This window comes from Trichosurus vulpecula, chromosome 2, assembly GCF_011100635.1.
Source record: "Trichosurus vulpecula isolate mTriVul1 chromosome 2, mTriVul1.pri, whole genome shotgun sequence".
Classification (NCBI taxonomy): Eukaryota; Metazoa; Chordata; class Mammalia; order Diprotodontia; family Phalangeridae; genus Trichosurus; species Trichosurus vulpecula.
In genome coordinates, this window is record NC_050574.1 from 54086149 (window position 1) to 54103433 (window position 17285).

At 40.6% G+C, this 17285-nt stretch overlaps 1 protein-coding gene across 7 annotated transcripts in view; it reads right to left on the reverse strand.

Moving 5' to 3' along the window:
• Positions 1-8314: 8314 nt before the first annotated feature.
• Positions 8315-17285, reverse strand: part of HP1BP3 (heterochromatin protein 1 binding protein 3) — a 34709-nt gene continuing 25738 nt past the window's right edge. For all 7 annotated transcript variants that reach the window (XM_036742697.1, XM_036742695.1, XM_036742701.1 and 4 more), the window contains 3 exons: positions 12777-12888; positions 11409-11546; positions 8315-10077 (listed from right to left, as the gene is read on the reverse strand). In XM_036742697.1, the coding sequence (XP_036598592.1) occupies positions 9789-10077; positions 11409-11546; positions 12777-12888 (539 nt within the window). In that variant the 3' untranslated portion in view covers positions 8315-9788. The remainder of the gene's footprint in view (positions 10078-11408; positions 11547-12776; positions 12889-17285) is intronic.

The following is a 17285-nucleotide window of genomic DNA, read 5'->3' on the forward strand; positions in this document are numbered from 1 at the left end:
AGGCAATCTGTTGGAGAAGATGTGAAGGGATGAGATCAAGAATACACATAAAGAGATTGACCTTGGCAAGGAGAAGGGTCAATCCATCATCAGAGACTAGATTTAAGGAGGTAATGGTAGGGATGATGCCAGAGGGATGTGAGAAAAAGAAAAGGAGGGGAGGAGATATGAATTCATGGCAAATAGCCCCATTTTTTTTAGTGAAGTATGAGGTGAGGTCCTCAGCAGAGAATATAGGAGGAGGAAGTGGCATGAGAAGATTGAGGAGCGAAGAAAACATTTGGAATAGCTGCTGTAGTGGTTGGAATCATTTAGGTAGGAATAATAAAATTGCCTTGTTGCAGTGAGGGCCCAGTTGAGGTTAACTAGAAAAGATTAGTTGTGGACCAAGTCAATATGGTTTTGTGACTTCCTCCATTTCCATTAAGCTGCCCATCCATAGGATCAAAGAAGGTGTAATAGGAATAATCCAGGACTTGGCATTAGTAAGGCCTGGTCAGTGATAGAGCAAAGGAACAAAGGATTCCAGAGTAGAGGAGTATACTGAAGTTCTAACTCAAACCCGTCCTAGTGGCAAAGACGACAAAAAAAGAAAAGAAAGAAAGCCCATGAGGGTCCTGTTGGTGGAGCTATGAATTGGTTTAGCCATTCTGGGAAGCCATTTGGATCTATCCCCAAAGTCATCAAACTGTGAATACCTTTTGATCCAGTGACACTGCTACTAGGTTCACACCCTAAAAAGATCAAATAAAGAAGAAAAGAATCCATATGTACAAAGATTTTAGTAATAAACAGTTATTTTTTATAGTGGCAAAGAGTTAGAAATGAAATGGGTGGCCAACAGTTAGAGAATGTTTGAACAAATGATGGTATTTGGATGTGATAGAATATTATTGAGCCATAAGAAATAACGTAAGGGAGAGTTTCAGAAAAAAAATGAGACGTATGAACTAAGGCAAAATGAACAGAACCAGGATAAGAATTTATATAATAATATTATAAAGAAAAACAACTTTGAAAGACTTGGGACTCTGATCAATGAAATGACCAACCACATTTCCAGAGGATTGTTAGGTGATGGGGTCAAAATTCAGAAGAGGACATACTTTTTCCAGACAAAACCAATGTGGGAATTTGTTTTGACTGGCCAAATATTTCTTATGAGGGCCTTGTTTTTCTTTTCTGTTTTCAATTGGGGTGAGGGCCAGGCAGCAAAATGGGGGTGGGAGATGATGTTATAAAGGAGTGATTTGGGGGCTAGGATGGAGTTGAGGTTCCAACGTGATGGTGATTTGGTTATAACTCATTAAAGACTTTATTCCAAAAAGACTTCGGTCTAATGGTCTAAATGCAGGGTAAGTTTGCATTTTTACTTGTTAGGGGAGGAAGGAAGGAAGGAAAGAAAGAAGGAAGGAAGGAGGGAGGGAAGGAAGAAAGAAACAATAAACAAAAAGTGTGGGTAAAACTGTAAGCATGTCAAGAGAAAAGTGAAGGGGAAAACTGAAAGCACTTTAAAAATTTTTTAATTTACAATTCCAAATTCTCACTTTCCTCTAGCCCCTCCCCTACCCACTAGAACAAGACCCATTCTACATAAGAAGTCATGCAAAACACATTTCTGCATTAACCATGGGAAAAAAGAAAGCAAGAAAAATAAAGAGAAAAAACATATGCTTCACTCTGTGCTCTGAGGCTATCAGTTCTCTTTCTGAAGGTGGATAGCACGATTCATCATGAGTTTTTTGAATTTCGGTAGGTCATTAGATTGATAGAGTAACTAAGTCTTTCACAAGTGACTGTTGTTACAATATTGCTGTTATTGGGTACAAAGTGCTCCTGGTTCTGCTCACTTCACTTTGTATCAGTTCAAACAATTCTTCCCAAGGTTTTCTGAAACCATCCTGTTCCTTATTTCTTATAGCACAGTAGTATTCTCTCACATTCATAAACCATGACTTGTTCCATCATTTCCCAGTTCACGGGCATCCCCCCAGTTTCTAATTCTTTGCCACCACAAAAAGAGCTGCTACAAATATTTTTGTATAAATGGGTTTTTCCCTTTTTCTTTGATCTCTTTGGAATACAGATATAGTAGTGGTTTTGCCAGGTCAAAGGGTATGCACAGTTTTATAGCCCTTTGGGCATAGTTCCAAATTGCTCTCCAGAATTGTTGGACCAGTTCACAATTCCATCAACAATGCATTAGTGTCCCTGTTTTTCCACATCCCATCTAGCATTTGTCATTGTCTTTTTCTTCCATCTTAGCCTGATAGGTGTGAGGTGTTACCTCAGAGTCTGCTTTAATTTGCATTTCTCTAATTATTAGTGATTTAGGACATTTTGAGACTATTGATAACTTTGATTCCTTCCTCTGAAAACTGCCTTTTTAGATATTTGTCAATTGGAGAATAATTCCTATTTTTATAAATTTGGCAAAATTTTCTATATATTTGAGAAATGAGACCTTTATCAGAGAAACTTGCTATAATTTTTTCCCCTCTGGCTTCCTGCTTTTCCAGTTTTGGCTGTGTTGACTTCCCAAGCGCTTTTAAAAAAGGATTCCAGTGATTCCACAGTCAAACTTTATGAGTCCTGTTTCCAGGCTCCCCCCAGTGGAATCTTCTCTCTGTCAATTGTATTGAACAGTCTGTTCCTCTTTTTCATTATTGTGAGATGGAGAGGGGGGGTGCAAGGTCTTCACACCCAATCAATTCGTTTTCCAACTTGATTACCCATGTTAGAAAGCGAGCCCAGATACACAAATTCCACAGATAATCCCAAATGCTCACATTTGGTCATTGATTTCCTTTTCATCCTTCACCCTGACTTTTTTGTTTTAATCCAGAGTTGCTGTTTACTAGGTTTGCAAAATGAACCTATGAACCTTCGCCTTTTTTTTCTCTCCCACAGAAGGGAAGAGTGACCAAAGACCTCGAAAATCTCTAAGGTGATTAAGTAACAATCCATGCCCCAAGTAAGAGTTGACTGTAACATTGAACTTCAAAACCACATATCATCATTAATTTATAGCTAACCATGGATAAAGGAGTCTTTCTGAAACCTAATACTTCAGGTATGATTTTGCCCATGTGAAACACTGAGGAAAAATTAGTATTGTTCCTTTCCAGATCCTCTATAGATGTTTCATGTCTTGGCCTTAGGTTGAGATCAGACTCCTGCTCTTATAGGTTATACCATTCTGGAAGGGTTCTGGATAGGGGGGTCACTGATAAGCTGTGTACACTGATACAAACTGAATCATTAGGTGATGAATTCTTTGGCTCAGGCAACCCACAAAACGAAGTGATTTCATGGAAGGGCAGAAAAAAGGAAAATTTAACATGACTACTTCCCTTAACCTTCAGTTTAAAAACCATATTAAGAACCATCAAGACTACTGTTAAAACTACATCACATTAATTTGAATGGGGAGGGGCAGAGGGGATTTCCTAATAGGAAATTCAAACTTACCATAGTAATCTTGTGAAAGATAACGAGAGAGAGCTGAGTTGTAAACATGGCAAGAAGTGTTTAACTTCTTTAAGAAATAAGCTTGTCGTAAGTCAATTGCCAGCAGTGGGAATACAGCAGGAATCGATTAGAGCTTTAGGGGAGCAGACCCTCCAGGACAAAGGCTTTGATAGTCAGTCTTGGTTCTCTAGAAGCAGGTGACCAGAGCACAATTCCAATAGCATGGATCAGATCTTCCCTGAGAATGTTGATAATAACTTACCAGGCAGGCAGAAAAATCAGGGAGGAATTTAGAATTTTCACGCTAACATCAACACCTTTCCCCTTCCAAACATACCAATTCCTGTCTATGGCACTATCATCTTGCCAGTCATCTAGACTTAAAACCTGGGTATCATCCTTGCTTCCTTTCTTTCACCCCCAAACCCCTACCCCCACGTATCCAATCTGTTGCCAAAGTTTGTTGATTCTACCTTTGAAACATCTCTTGAATATGCCTTCATGTCTCCTCTGATACTGTCCCCCAGCCCCAACACGGAGCAGACTATTGAAATAGGCTGTTGGTGGGACTGTCTGCCCTAAGTTTTTCCTCTACTCAGTTGTCTATCAAATTGATCTTCCCAAAGGACAAGTCTGACCATATCAGTCCCCTAGTCAATAAACTCAAATGGCTCCCAATTACCCCCTACAGGTGCTATGTATGTATATATGTATGTATGTATGTATACACACATATGTATACACATATGCATATACATGCATATGTATAATATATATTTACCAAGTATAAAGTCTTCCGTCGGGTTTTTAAAGCTCTTCATGATCTTGGGCTTTCTTACCTTTGCACATTGTACCTTATTCCTCTCCGCATACTGTGCCGTTCCTGGAACAAGACATATGTCTGGACTTGGCACCTTTTCTCTCCTCCATGCCTGGAATTCTCCGTGTCCTGACCTTTGCCTCTTGGATTCCTTCAGGTCTCAGTTAAGATCCCACCTTCTCCGAGAAGCCTTGCAACCTTAGTGCCTTCCCTCTGAGGTCATCTACGATTCACATTTCTTGTTTGTACGTAGTTCTTTGCACATCATATCCATGTTTACATGTTATATCTAATACACACGTGTATATATATACATATACACGTATAATACATATGTGTGTATACACACACACACATATCAGACTGGGAGCTCCTTGAGGGCAGGGACTTTTTTGCCTTTCTTTGCATCCTTAGCACTTAGCGCAGTGCGTGGCATGTAGGTGGTACTTAATAAATGCTTGTCGACATTACTGGGGGTTGGATTTTAGAGGGTCTTGAAATTTTTTCTTCAGGTAACATAGCAAAGTGAAAGAATTCCTATTCTCTTTGCAACAAGAATCTCTTTTTATGGGACAAGAGGGTCAGAATCTTTCACCTTCAAATATCTTTAGATTGATCTGCCCAACTACTTTTTAAGTGCCAAAGGACATGACAGTGTTCGCTGCCCCTCAGTCACAGCCAGATGACTGCTGCATTTCTTGTTAGGCATGAAGTCATGGCTTGTCCATAAAGAACCCATAAGGAATATTAATAATAATAGGGGATGTCTATGTGGTGCTAAACGCTTTTTGATGCTCGCAACAACCTTGAGAGGGAGGTGCCATTATTATCCCTTTTTTACAGATGAGGAAACAGAGGGAGCGATGAAGTGACTAGCCCAGGGTCATACAACTAGTAAGTGTCTGAGGCCACATCTGAACTCAGGACTTCCTGACACCAGGCCCAGTGCTCTATCCACTGAACCACCTACCCGCCTATGATAATGATTCCTTTCTTGCAGAGCACATAAGGAGAGATGATAAAGGTGTAAGCAAAGAAGAGCCTTGGGGTGAGAGGCTTTCCCAGCCGTGAGACCCAGAGGGGCAGGCCACCGCCCCTCACTATGCCTCCTTTACGCCATCAACAAAATGACAGTGGTAATACTTGGACTGTTGGCCTTACGAAACACTATAAACATGAGCTAAGATTAATATTCCTAGAAGAATCCCAAAGGAGGAAAAAGCGGTACTTCATGTCAATCTAAGTAGGCCTTAAGCAGAAGTGTGTGTGTGTGTTTGTGTTTGTGTGTAGTTGTAGGCTACATTTTGTTATTGTCCTCAGGTATTGTCTGTTGCTAAAGCAAATAAAAATTATCCTTATTAAGAGAAGGGGAAGAAAAAGGAAGAAGCATTTATATAGTACCTACTGTGTACCAGGTACTGTACTAAGTGCTTCATAAATATTTTCTCACTTGATTCTCATTTCAACTGGAAGGCAGGTGCTATTACTACCTTCATTCCACAGTCAGGGAAACTGAGGCAGACAGGTAAAATGACTTGCCTGGGGTTATAAAGCTGGGAAGTACCTGAGGCAAAATTTGAACTCAGATCTTCCCGATTGAAGACCCAGCACCTGTCCACTGTGCCGCTGCCCATTTAAAAAAAGAAATTTTAATCAGGCTCTAAAATATTGTCTCAAACTTGAGCTTCTAAAAGAACAGGTACTTCTCAGAACAGGTATTTAGCACTCATAACCGTTAGGAATTACCTGCCATACTACAGCAGGAATTAGTATGCCCGTATGGAACGCAGTCTTCAAATTTGTGTCTGAATAGACATTTGGCCTAACACAAGACTGCAGGTGTCTTTGCTCCTACTTCACCTTTCTTCCCTGAGCCCCAGGAAGCCCCCTCCCTTCAATAAGTGAAGACCACTTGGAGCGTGAAGCCACGGGAGCAGTTTTCCCCTCATTTGTGGTAAACAAGCCCCAGGATCATGAAAGATAGGACATGAGGTCCTAGGAACAGTTTGAACTGAATATGTGAGACGTTTTCCACAACACTGGCTTAATAAAGCATTAGTGTCTTTGGAAACACCTTTCTCCATTGACACAAGGCTTATGATCCCAGAGGGCTGGCATGGTTTCATTAACATGGCAAGCCAGGGAATGGCTGAACAAGCTGTGGTGTATGAATGTAATGGAATACTATTGTGCTGTAAGAAATGGGGAAGTAACGCACTTCATAATAACCTGGAAAGAACTACATGGTATGAGGCTGAGTGGGAGGAGCAGAACCAGGAGAACATTGTACACAACCACAGACATATTGATTCTGTGATTACTAACTTTGATAGACTTGGCTCTTCTCAGCAATACAAGGCTCAAAGGCAACTCCAAAGGAATCATGATGGAGAGACCTAGCTACATCCAGAGAAAGAACTGTGGAGTCTGAATGCAGATTGAGGCAAACTATTTGCTTTTTTTTCTTCTTTTTTGGTTTTGTTTCTTCTCTCTCATGATTCATTCCATTGGTCATAATTCTTCTGTACAACCTATTGTGTAAATAAGTTTAATGAGAAGGTTTATATAGAATCTATATCAGACTACATGCCATCTTGGAGGGGGAGGAGGGAGGGGAGGGAAGGGAATAAAATTTGAAACTCAAGAACATGTAGAACTGAGTGTTGTAAGCTAAAAATAAAAAATCTAATTTAATAAAAAAAAAAAGAAAAAAGAACAGGGCAAGCCCCATTAAGATGACCTGGTTGCAAAACTGGACAGCACTTTAGGTGTAGTTTACCCAGATTTAAATACATTTAATATTTTATTTTTCCCCAATTACACGTAAAAATAATTTTTAACCTTTTAAAATTTTGTGTTCCAAATGCTTGCCTCCTTCCCTCCCCCACCCCCTACCATTGAAAAGGCAAGCAATTTGTTAAAGTTTTTTTTAAAGCCAGATTTTAGCAAAGCATTTGTTTATACTTGTGGAAAAGTGGAGACATGGTGGGAGTTAGATCAGAAATGGTTGAATGAAGGTCAGTGGTCCGATGTGAGCTAAGGATTAGCTCTCTGGTGGAATGCGCCAGGGATCTTTGCTGTTGAACATTTTTATTGGAGGCTTCCAGGCCTAAACGAAATGCTTTTGCAGATGATCCCAGGTGGGGAAGGACAGGTAACATGCTGGGTGACAGGATTAAAAAGTATTTTGAACATTGGGCTGCACAGGACATGATCAAATTCAATGGGTAAATGTAAAGTTAAGCACTTGAGGGTTCAGAAAGTCAGAGGTCTAGCTAGACAACAGTTTGAAAAAGATCTTGGGGTTTCAGTGGACCCCAATCTCAATATGAGCTAGCAGAATGAAGTGACAGACAAAAATGCCTGTGGGGCCCTCAGAGGCGACTATTCTTGGGAGGAGATGGCCATGTGGTGCTCTGCCCTAGGCAGGTAGGGTCTGGAGGGCTGGGTTCAGTTCTGCCAACCACATTTAGGAGAGACATAGGTAAACTTGAGGCTGTCCTGAGGTGGTCAGTAAAAGGGGTCAAAGACCTATGAATATGAAGCCTGAAGAAGAAAAGACATGGTGGGGACAGGACTGCTGTCTTCAGGTTCAGAAGATTCAAAAGCTACCAGGGAGCAGGTCTCTAGTGGGGACAGACTTGTTCTGTTTGGCCCCACAAGGCAGAACCAGAACAAATGGGAAGAAGCTGTACGGAAGCAAACCGAAAAAAGGTTTGGTGGCAAGTAACACTTACTGACATGCAGAGCAATATCAAGTGGGAGTGGGCCACCCTGGGAGGCCATAGGCTCCCTCTCACTGGAGTCTGCAGGAGGCAAAGGAGATTCTGGTGCAAGCCCTTTCCAGCTTCGACATTCTGTGGTTCCATGAAAACAACCGCACTGGAACTTTTATTAAAAAAAAAAGCCTAACAGAGAAAATGGCTTAATATTTCAAGAAGGAAAAGATTTCAAAGTAAGGGCGATATTTTGCTACTTCTGGGGATAAACCACAAACTTTTAAATAAAAGCTACAGTTCAACAGCTTTTTAAATTTCATGTTTATTCATACTTTTCAAAATATATGTACATAAAAAAGGAAGATTTACAACAGGAAAGATTGCCTTACATGCAACACAAATTCCAATAAATTCATGATGGGATCACATATGAGCATGAATCTAAATCAAGCTAATCTTCGCAAGTCCATTCCCTAGCCAAACTGAGGCTATAGAAAGGATCCCAGAAAACAGACTGCACGTGGAATGAATATGAAACAAACAGGTTTAGCCTCTGGCAGTACTCAAAGGACCAGAAGATGTACATTGAATATCTTAAGACAATAAAAATTTTAAGTGCCACAGGGAAGTTAAATTAAGAATCAGAAATGGAAATTTCTCAGATAGAAAGCTTAGTAATATTTAACACAACCTCACAATACCAAAACAAAATACAAAGAAAAAAGGGTTAGGTAGTCAGGCTTCATTTACTTAAAAAAAAATCTCAGAGACGAAGCCACCCAAATGACGTCAAAGGTGCTGAGGAAAGGAAGAGGGGGAGGGCAGGAGGAGGGGACAAGATGGGTCTGCAATCTAGTTTCATTTATTTTAGCAAACTGCATGTTTTCCCACTTAGCATCTCTAGGTTAGCGACCATATAATTCTCCAACATTTCCCTTTAAAATGGCAAATAGAAGGTGACAACTCAGGCGCTTAGTCTTAAAAAAATATATCTAACATCTGATTAAGAAGATTTTTATACGTTGTGTTTTTCAGCAACAGACTGATGACATGAGGAACCACAGCAACAATGCATCTCTGTAATGCCATTTAACCAAAAAACCAAGTGATGTGAGAATTGTGCTCGATATGAAGGGACTGCACTGGTCTGGGCTGGTTAGAACAGGAAGCTTTTCATTTTAACAAACGGCCTGTGGGAGCTTCATCCTTTCAGATTTCAATGGGATCATGATATCTGTGGCTATTTCTCAAAAGCTAAAAGAATCCCGTTTCTCGTTGGAGAGTTGGTGGAGCTGTTTCACTGATAAAAGCTCTACAGCTATGACACAGAAGACCCTGAAGGCAGAAGTGTCATACTGCCTCTCTCTTTACTTCTAGTACCTGATGTCACATTGTTCTGTTCCCGAAGCTTTCTAAAAATATAAAAATCTTCTCTGCAATTGTTTAAAAGAAAACCAAACCATAAAGCCTAAGCTGACCACTTGAAAGAGGAAGAAAAGGGGTTGGGAGAGAGAAAGGAAAAAAGAACAAATATAGATTACATGGTCTAGAAAAATCCTGAACTGTTGCAGAAACTAAAATGGCTGAGGGGAGGGATAGGTACCAAGAATAGTACCTAAAGCTAACAAATGACTAAGTTGGTTTATTTTATCTTCCCTCCCCGTGCTTTTCAAAGAAAAAAAAATGCAATTTTAAAAGCATCAAAACTAAAACAAATGCACAATGACCTTAAGAAATAAGATTTTGAATTTCATTGCAGTACCCCTGTGCCTATAGTGTCACTTCTTGGCTCGGAGAGATTTCCTGGATTTGCCCTTGGTGGAAGATTTCCCATCCTTCTTCCCACTTGCTGCTGGCTTCTTGGAAGGGATGCTACCAGACTTCTTGATGGCTGGTGGGGCTGGTTTGGTTTTCTTGGCAGGTGTTTTAGCCTTGGGTGGGGCTTTCTTGGGTGGGGGTCTTGCTTTTCCTCGTTGGGCAGCAGGGGTTTTGGGCTTCGGTTTTGAATCTCTTTGCTTTGCTGAGGTGGCCTTTCCTCGGGATTTAGCTGGGGCTTTCTTCTGCAATCTGTTAAGAAGGAAAAAGCTGGGCAGATGAGTGTTTCCATTTTGGATGACAAAGAGCCTGCTGACTTTGCCAAAAAAGTCACATATAGATGGGAACTCTTACAAATGATTAGGGTCACACCACGAAATGGCAAAGTTGGCCAAAGTGGTACAAAATTAACGGACATCATTCAAATCCTTGCCCAGCTCCAATTTTGCCAATAAGTTTTTATTTGTTTGGCAAAACACCAAATTAAACATTAACTGTGCTTAGAATAGTGCTTCTCTGGTTTCAAGTTTAGAACTTTGCTCAAGAACTTTTACGTATCAAAAAGAAAGCTCAAACAAATAAGCTTTTCATTTGTTAAAATACTCTCTTGGTGGACAGGTGGCAGAGCAGAGTGGGCAAAGTGCTGGATACAGAAAAAGTCTGAGCTATATCACTCACTATTCAATTCTATAAGGATTTATTAAGTGTAAGGCACTGTGCTAGGACATGGGCATACAAAAACGTAAAGTATTCTCTGTCCTCAGGAAGTTTTCAATCTGTAAGCTGGCTCGTTCTACTCCCAGCTCTGCCACCTGCTAGGTGAGTGACCCAGGATGAGTAATGTCGCTTCCATTTCCTCCTCTGTAAAATGAGGGGATGGATTAAATGACCTCTAAGGTCCCTTTCAGGTTTAAAATGCTATGATCTGGGAGGCAGCTAGGTAGTGCAGTGAGTACAGCACTGGCCCTGGAGTCAGGAGGACCTGAGTTCAAATCCATCCTCAGACACTTGACACATGTACTAGCTGTGTGACCTTGGGCAAGTCACCTAACTCCAACTGCCCTGCCAAAAAATAAAAAAAATACTACGATCTTATAAACTATAAGAAGGTTGTACAGTAGAGTATGTGCTGGCAATAGCAAAGATTTGGATGACTCTTCCACCAACACCACTAGGCAAAGTTTGGAATAAAGAACAGAATTTGCTTCAGGAGTATTATGAATTCACTGATTTAAAGAGGCAACTTGGAAAGACTACTCAAGGAAAAGATTAAAAAACAAATGTATCATTAAATGAGGAAACAACCAGTGGTGCTAAAGGAGTTTCTGTCTTTAACTATGTTACATTCATTAAGTTTTTTTCCTGTAAACTAAGTGATCGAAATAGATGACTTGTCAGTTTCCTTCTAACTCTAAATTTATTCTCTTAAGAAGCCCCTGGGCCTCAATGTCCTCATCTGTAACATGGGGTGGATGGAGTATATGATCTCTAGAGTCCCTTCAGCCACAACACTTAGTGACCTACAATTATTCCTCTGACCACAATTTGTTTATCTCAGGTAAAGTAATTTCAAATTTCTATACCTTTTCTTAGGTGGTGGTTCATCTTCTTCAGATTCTTCTTCCTCGGATGAATCTTCCTCATCCTCCTCTTCTGAATCATCATCCTCGGACTCCTCAGACTCTTCACCTTGCTGCTTCTCTGGAAATAACACTCCTGGGCTGTGAAAAGAACTCAGGTTAAAACAAAAGTCCTATTCAGGATGGTCAAAACAATGCAAACTTAAATAGCAGATGGCAAAACAAGCAGAAGGACCTAGCCGCACCCCCCCCCCCCGCATGATTATAAATGAGGTTACAATTTATTCTGAAAATATAGGTGTACACCCCCCAGGCACCCCCCACACCCCTTTAATAAATATGCATAAGCAGCATCAGGATTCCATGCTCCAATTTTCCCTATGCAGCTCCTTCACAACCACAACCTTAAAAAAAAGTTCAAACAAAAAAAATTCAAACAAAGCAGTTCAGCGCTTGAAATCCCAAAAGGGACTGAGTATTCTCTATTTTGCAAGAGCTATATGCCATCAAAAGCACTTTTTTCTGTCCATGATAACAGGAATTCTTGGTCACCCTGATGAGTAAGTCTATAAAACAATATCACAATGTGCTGGGCTTTGAAATTTACATGAAGAACATTTCATTTGTAAAATACAACGTATCAACACACAACTAAACCAAAAGGATTGGTCTGTCACTTAATAACAAGTTCAATAAAATTTACGCTTGTTCCCAAAGTGGAATAAAACCACAATGAGCTCCTCCTAAAATATTAAGGATGCATGTCATGGAGTTTTATTAAACATTCAATTACATTACTCAGAGTGAGAGGGTACGGATGGGCTGGGCCTCCCATCGCTGGCTACACCAACACCAGTGGGATCACAGGCACTTGCAATAGGGGCTAGAAGGAGCATCTGGATTCCCCACTTCCTGAGGAGTCACAAGTATGAGGCAGGAATGCCTGACTCTCCTGCAAGCTACAAGTCAGAAGCAAAGCCAAAGCACTCGGGAGCCTGTGATGCTGAATCCCCCCAGCTCTCCATGCTATGCGGCCACAGTACACAACTGTGTAAGCTGGGATTTGCAGCATCAGATGCCAAATTTAATAATTTGTCTAATAAAGAAGGAACAGCAGAACTACTCACAATCTAATGGATATGAGAACAGGAACTGGTGAAAACTAGTTAGATGGAAACACTTGGCTCCTGGCTATGAAACCGTAGGGCTTGACCCCTCCAGCTATTTATTCATCTGTAAGATGAATAAGTTAGCCTAGAACTCAGGCCCCAGATGATTCCTAAGGTCTCATCCTGCCCCAAAAATCTATGACTCTATAAATTCAACTGCACGGTACAATGGGTCATGTTATGTGTGAAAACCTCTCTTTACCTGGGGTAGTACGGAAAACAAAGCTGGAAGGTGCCGCTGAACCCCTTCCCAGAGATCTGTTCCATCCATCCATTCTTTTCGCATTTTTGCAGGGTTCTTTTCAGTAGATGAACTGAGAACAAAAAGCAAAAATCTATCGACCAATACTCTAATTTTGTATAAAACAACTGGTGACTCTAGGATAAGGGTTCTTAATCTTTTTTGTGTCATGGTCCTTTTCGGCAGTCTGGCTTTAAAAAAAAAAATACATAAAATAAAATACTCAGGATTACAAAAGAAACCAACTTTACTGAAATAAATGTGTCCTTTTTCCTCATTCACATTCACAGATCCCCTGAAATCAATCTACAGAACCCAGATAAATAACCCCTGCTCCAGGAGAACATGTAATATTCTGGCAAAAAACAAATAAAACAAAAAAAAACTGGGTGCACTCTTTGGCCAAAGTTCAAATGTCTGCATTCTTGCAATACCCCAAGGATCTCATGAAGCAGAGTTTGGACCAGAGCTGTCTTACGAAATCTATTCCAGAGTCGCCCAAAGGGGACACTATCTTGAGCTGCAGCAAGGGCCAAGGATAGTTTGATGAGATCCTGAAATGTATTCCAATGCTTTCTAGTGCTTTAAGATCAAGAACCGAACTCCTTCAAGTAGGCAGGCATTACTCAATGACTTCATGGGGCATGGGCAGGTTTTTGGTTTGTTTTACTTTAAATGTGGACTTGGACAAAAACTGAGAATGTGCACCAAAATTCCATGTTCAAAGAGTAAATGTCAAATTACTTAAGCTTCCATTTGTTAAAAATTTAGCCATCGGTCAGATCTAGGGGGCGGAGCCAAGATGGCGGCTGGAAAGCAGGGACTAGCGTGACCTCCCTGCCGAGTCCCTCCAAAAACCTATAAAAAATGGCTCTGAACCAATTCTAGAACAGCAGAACCCACAAAACAGCAGAGGGAAGCAGGGCTCCAACCCAGGACAGCCTGGATGGTCTCTGGGTGAGGTCTATCCCACACGGAGCTGGGAGCTGGGAGCCGGGAGCCGAGCAGAGCAGAGCGTGAGCAGCGCGGACCATCCAGACCAGAAGCCGGGTGGAATGTGCCCTACCACCCTGAATCAGTGAGCTGCGGCAGTTACCAGACTTCTCAACCCACAAACACCAAAGACAGCGGAGAAGGTTAGTGGGAAAAGCTGGGGGAGTGGAAGGAGTTCGCAGTTCCGCTACCAGCCCCAGGGGCAGCAGAGGTGGGGCAGCTACAGCTGTTGTTGCTTCCGGCCCCAGGCCCACCTGGTGGGAGGAATTAAGTGGCGGATCAGAGCAGGAGTGCACAGCCTGCTGAAGATCTAAGGCCAGTCTGGGTTGGGGGTTCTTGGGGAAGGAGGAGTGCTGGTGTGGCAGAGGTGGCACATCCCCCTCAAACGTGGAACATAGAACTCTTTAGTCTACAAGCAGTCATACCCCACTGAAAAACTCAAGGGTCAAGTTAGTTGGTTGGGAATATGGCCAGGCAACGAAAACGCACCCAGATTCAGTCTGACTTTGGATTCTTTCTTTGGTGACAAAGAAGACCAAAACATACAGACAGAAGAAGTTAACAAAGTCAAAGAGCCTACAACGGAAACCTCCAAGAAAAACATGAACTGGTCCCAGGCCATGGAAGAGCTCAAAAAGGTTGGAAAAGCAAGTTAGAGAAGTAGAGGAAAAATTGGGAAGAGAAATGAGAAAGATGCGAGAAAACCATGAAAAACAAGTCAATGACTTGCTAAAGGAGACCCAAAAAAATACTAAAAAATACACTGAAGAAAACAACACCTTAAAAAATAGACTAACTCAAATGGCAAAAGAGCTCCAAAAAGCCAATGAGGAGAAGAATGCCTTGAAAGGCAGAATTAGCCAAATGGAAAAGGAGGTCCAAAAGACCACTGAAGAAAATACTACCTTAAAAATTAGATTGGAGCAAGTGGAAACTAGTGACTTCATGAGAAATCAAGAGATTATAAAACAGAACCAAAGGAATGAAAAAATGGAAGACAATGTGAAATATCTCATTGGAAAAACCACTGACCTGGAAAATAGATCCAGGAGAGATAATTTAAAAATTATTGGACTACCTGAAAGCCATGATCAAAAAAAGAGCCTAGATATCATCTTTCAAGAAATTATCAAGGAGAACTGCCCTGATACTCTAGAGCCACAGGGCAAAATAGAAATTGAAAGAATCCACCGATCGCCTCCTCAAATAGATCCCAAAAAGAAATCTCCTAGGAATATTGTCGCCAAATTCCAGAGCTCCCAGATCAAGGAGAAAATACTGCAAGCAGCCAGAAAGAAACAATTTGAGTATTGTGGAAACACAATCAGAATAACCCAAGATCTGGCAGCTTCTACATTAAGATATCGAAGGGCTTGGAATACGATATTCCGGGGGTCAATGGAGCTAGGATTAAAACCAAGAATCACCTACCCAGCAAAACTGAGTATCATGCTCCAAGGCAAAATATGGATTTTCAATAAAATAGAGGACTTTCAAGCTTTCTCAGTGAAAAGACCAGAGCTGAATAGAAAATTTGACTTTCAAACACAAGAATCAAGAGAAACATGAAAAGGTAAACAAGAAAAAGAACAAGAAAAAGAAATTGCAAGGGACTTACTAAAGTTGAACTGTTTTGTTTACATTCCTACATGGAAAGATAACATGTATGATTCATGAGACCTCAGTATTAGGGTAGCTGAAGGGAATATGCATATATGTATATATGTTTATGTATATATATATATAATATATATATAAGCGAATGTGTACGTATGTATATATCTGTGTGTGTGTGTGTGTGTGTGTATATATGTATATATATATATATATATATATATATATATATATATACAGAGAGACAGAGAGAGAGAGAGAGAGCGAGCAGACACAGGGTGAGTTGAAGATGAAGGGAAGATATCTAAAAGAAATAAAATCAAATTAAGGGATGAGAGAGGAACATATTGAGAGAGGGAGATAGGGAGAGATAGAATGGGGTGGATTATCTCGCATAAAGGTGGCAAGAGGAAGCAGTCCTGTGGGAGGAGGGGAGAGGGCAGGTGAGGGGGAAATGAGTGAATTTTGCTCTCATCAGATTTGGCCTGAGGAGGGAATACCATACATACCCAATTGGGTATCTTACCCCACAGGAAAGAAGAGGGAAGAATATAAAAAAAAATGGGGGGGATGATGGAGGGAAGGGCAGATGGGGGTGGAGGTAATCAAAAACAAACACTTTCAAAAGGGGACAGGGTCAAGGGAGAAAATTCAATAAAGGGGGATGGGTTGGGAAGGAGCAAAATATAGTTAGTCTTTCACAACATGAGTATTGTGGAAGGGTTATACATAATGATACACATGTGGCCTATGTTGAATTGCTTGACCTCTTGGGGAAGGTAGGTGGGAAGGGAGGAGGGGGGAGAATTTGGAACTCAAAGTTTTTAAAAACAGACATTCAAAAAGAAAAAAAAAAGTTTTTGCATGCAACTAGAAAATAAGATACACAGGCAATGGGGAGTAGAAATTTAGCTTGCCCTACAAAAAAGGAAGGGAAAAGGGGATGGGAGGGGAGTGGGGTGACAGAAGGGAGGGCTGACTGGGGAACAGGACAACCAGAATATATGCCATCTTGGAGTGGGGGGTGAGGGTAGAAATGGGGAGAAAATTTGTAATTCAAATTCTTGTGAAAACCAATGCTGAAAACTAAATATGTTAAATAAATAAATTAAATTTAAATCTAAAAAAAAAAAATTTAACCATCTTCCTTCAATTCACAAAGCAGGCAGAAAGAGTATAACATAATCACCACAGAGTATAATACAAGAGAAAGGTAAACATATTACAGAGACTTGGTACAAGATACCACATGAACAATTTCCTCCTCTGACAAAAGATACTTTAGACTGAAAACAAAAACACTTCTAGAAGGCATACCCTCTAATAAAAAAGTAAATGGAGCATCCCATGAAAGCCTTTAATCAGACTCTAAGACATTTTTTTTTTTACTTAAAATAATTTGCTTTGGTTCACTCCGTAATTTTCTCTGAGTTAATTTATTAGTTTCACATTTTTCTTCGAATTTGCTTGATCAGTTTCAGGTTGAAATTAAAGAAGTCTTAGAATCACTTATATAAAGAAAAGGCGGCTGGGTGTTGCAGTGGCTAGAGTGCTGATGTGAATTCAGGAAGGTTTTCCTCGATGCTTGCTAGCTGTGTGACCCCTAGGCGAATCCCAATCTCTCTGTTCCCCAGTTTCCTCTTGTGTAAAATGGTAATGATAACAAGCACATTCCTTTCAGGGTTATTGGGAGGATCAAATGAGTTAATGTGTAAAGCTCTCCGCAAACTTTAAAGAGTTATGTAAGTGCTAGTTATTATTAAATGAACATTCGAAAACAGGACACGTAGTGAGATGGTCTATCTTTTTCCTTTTGTGCACCCCAGAATGACAAATCTGACCTGAGATCTTAGTCCAGACCTT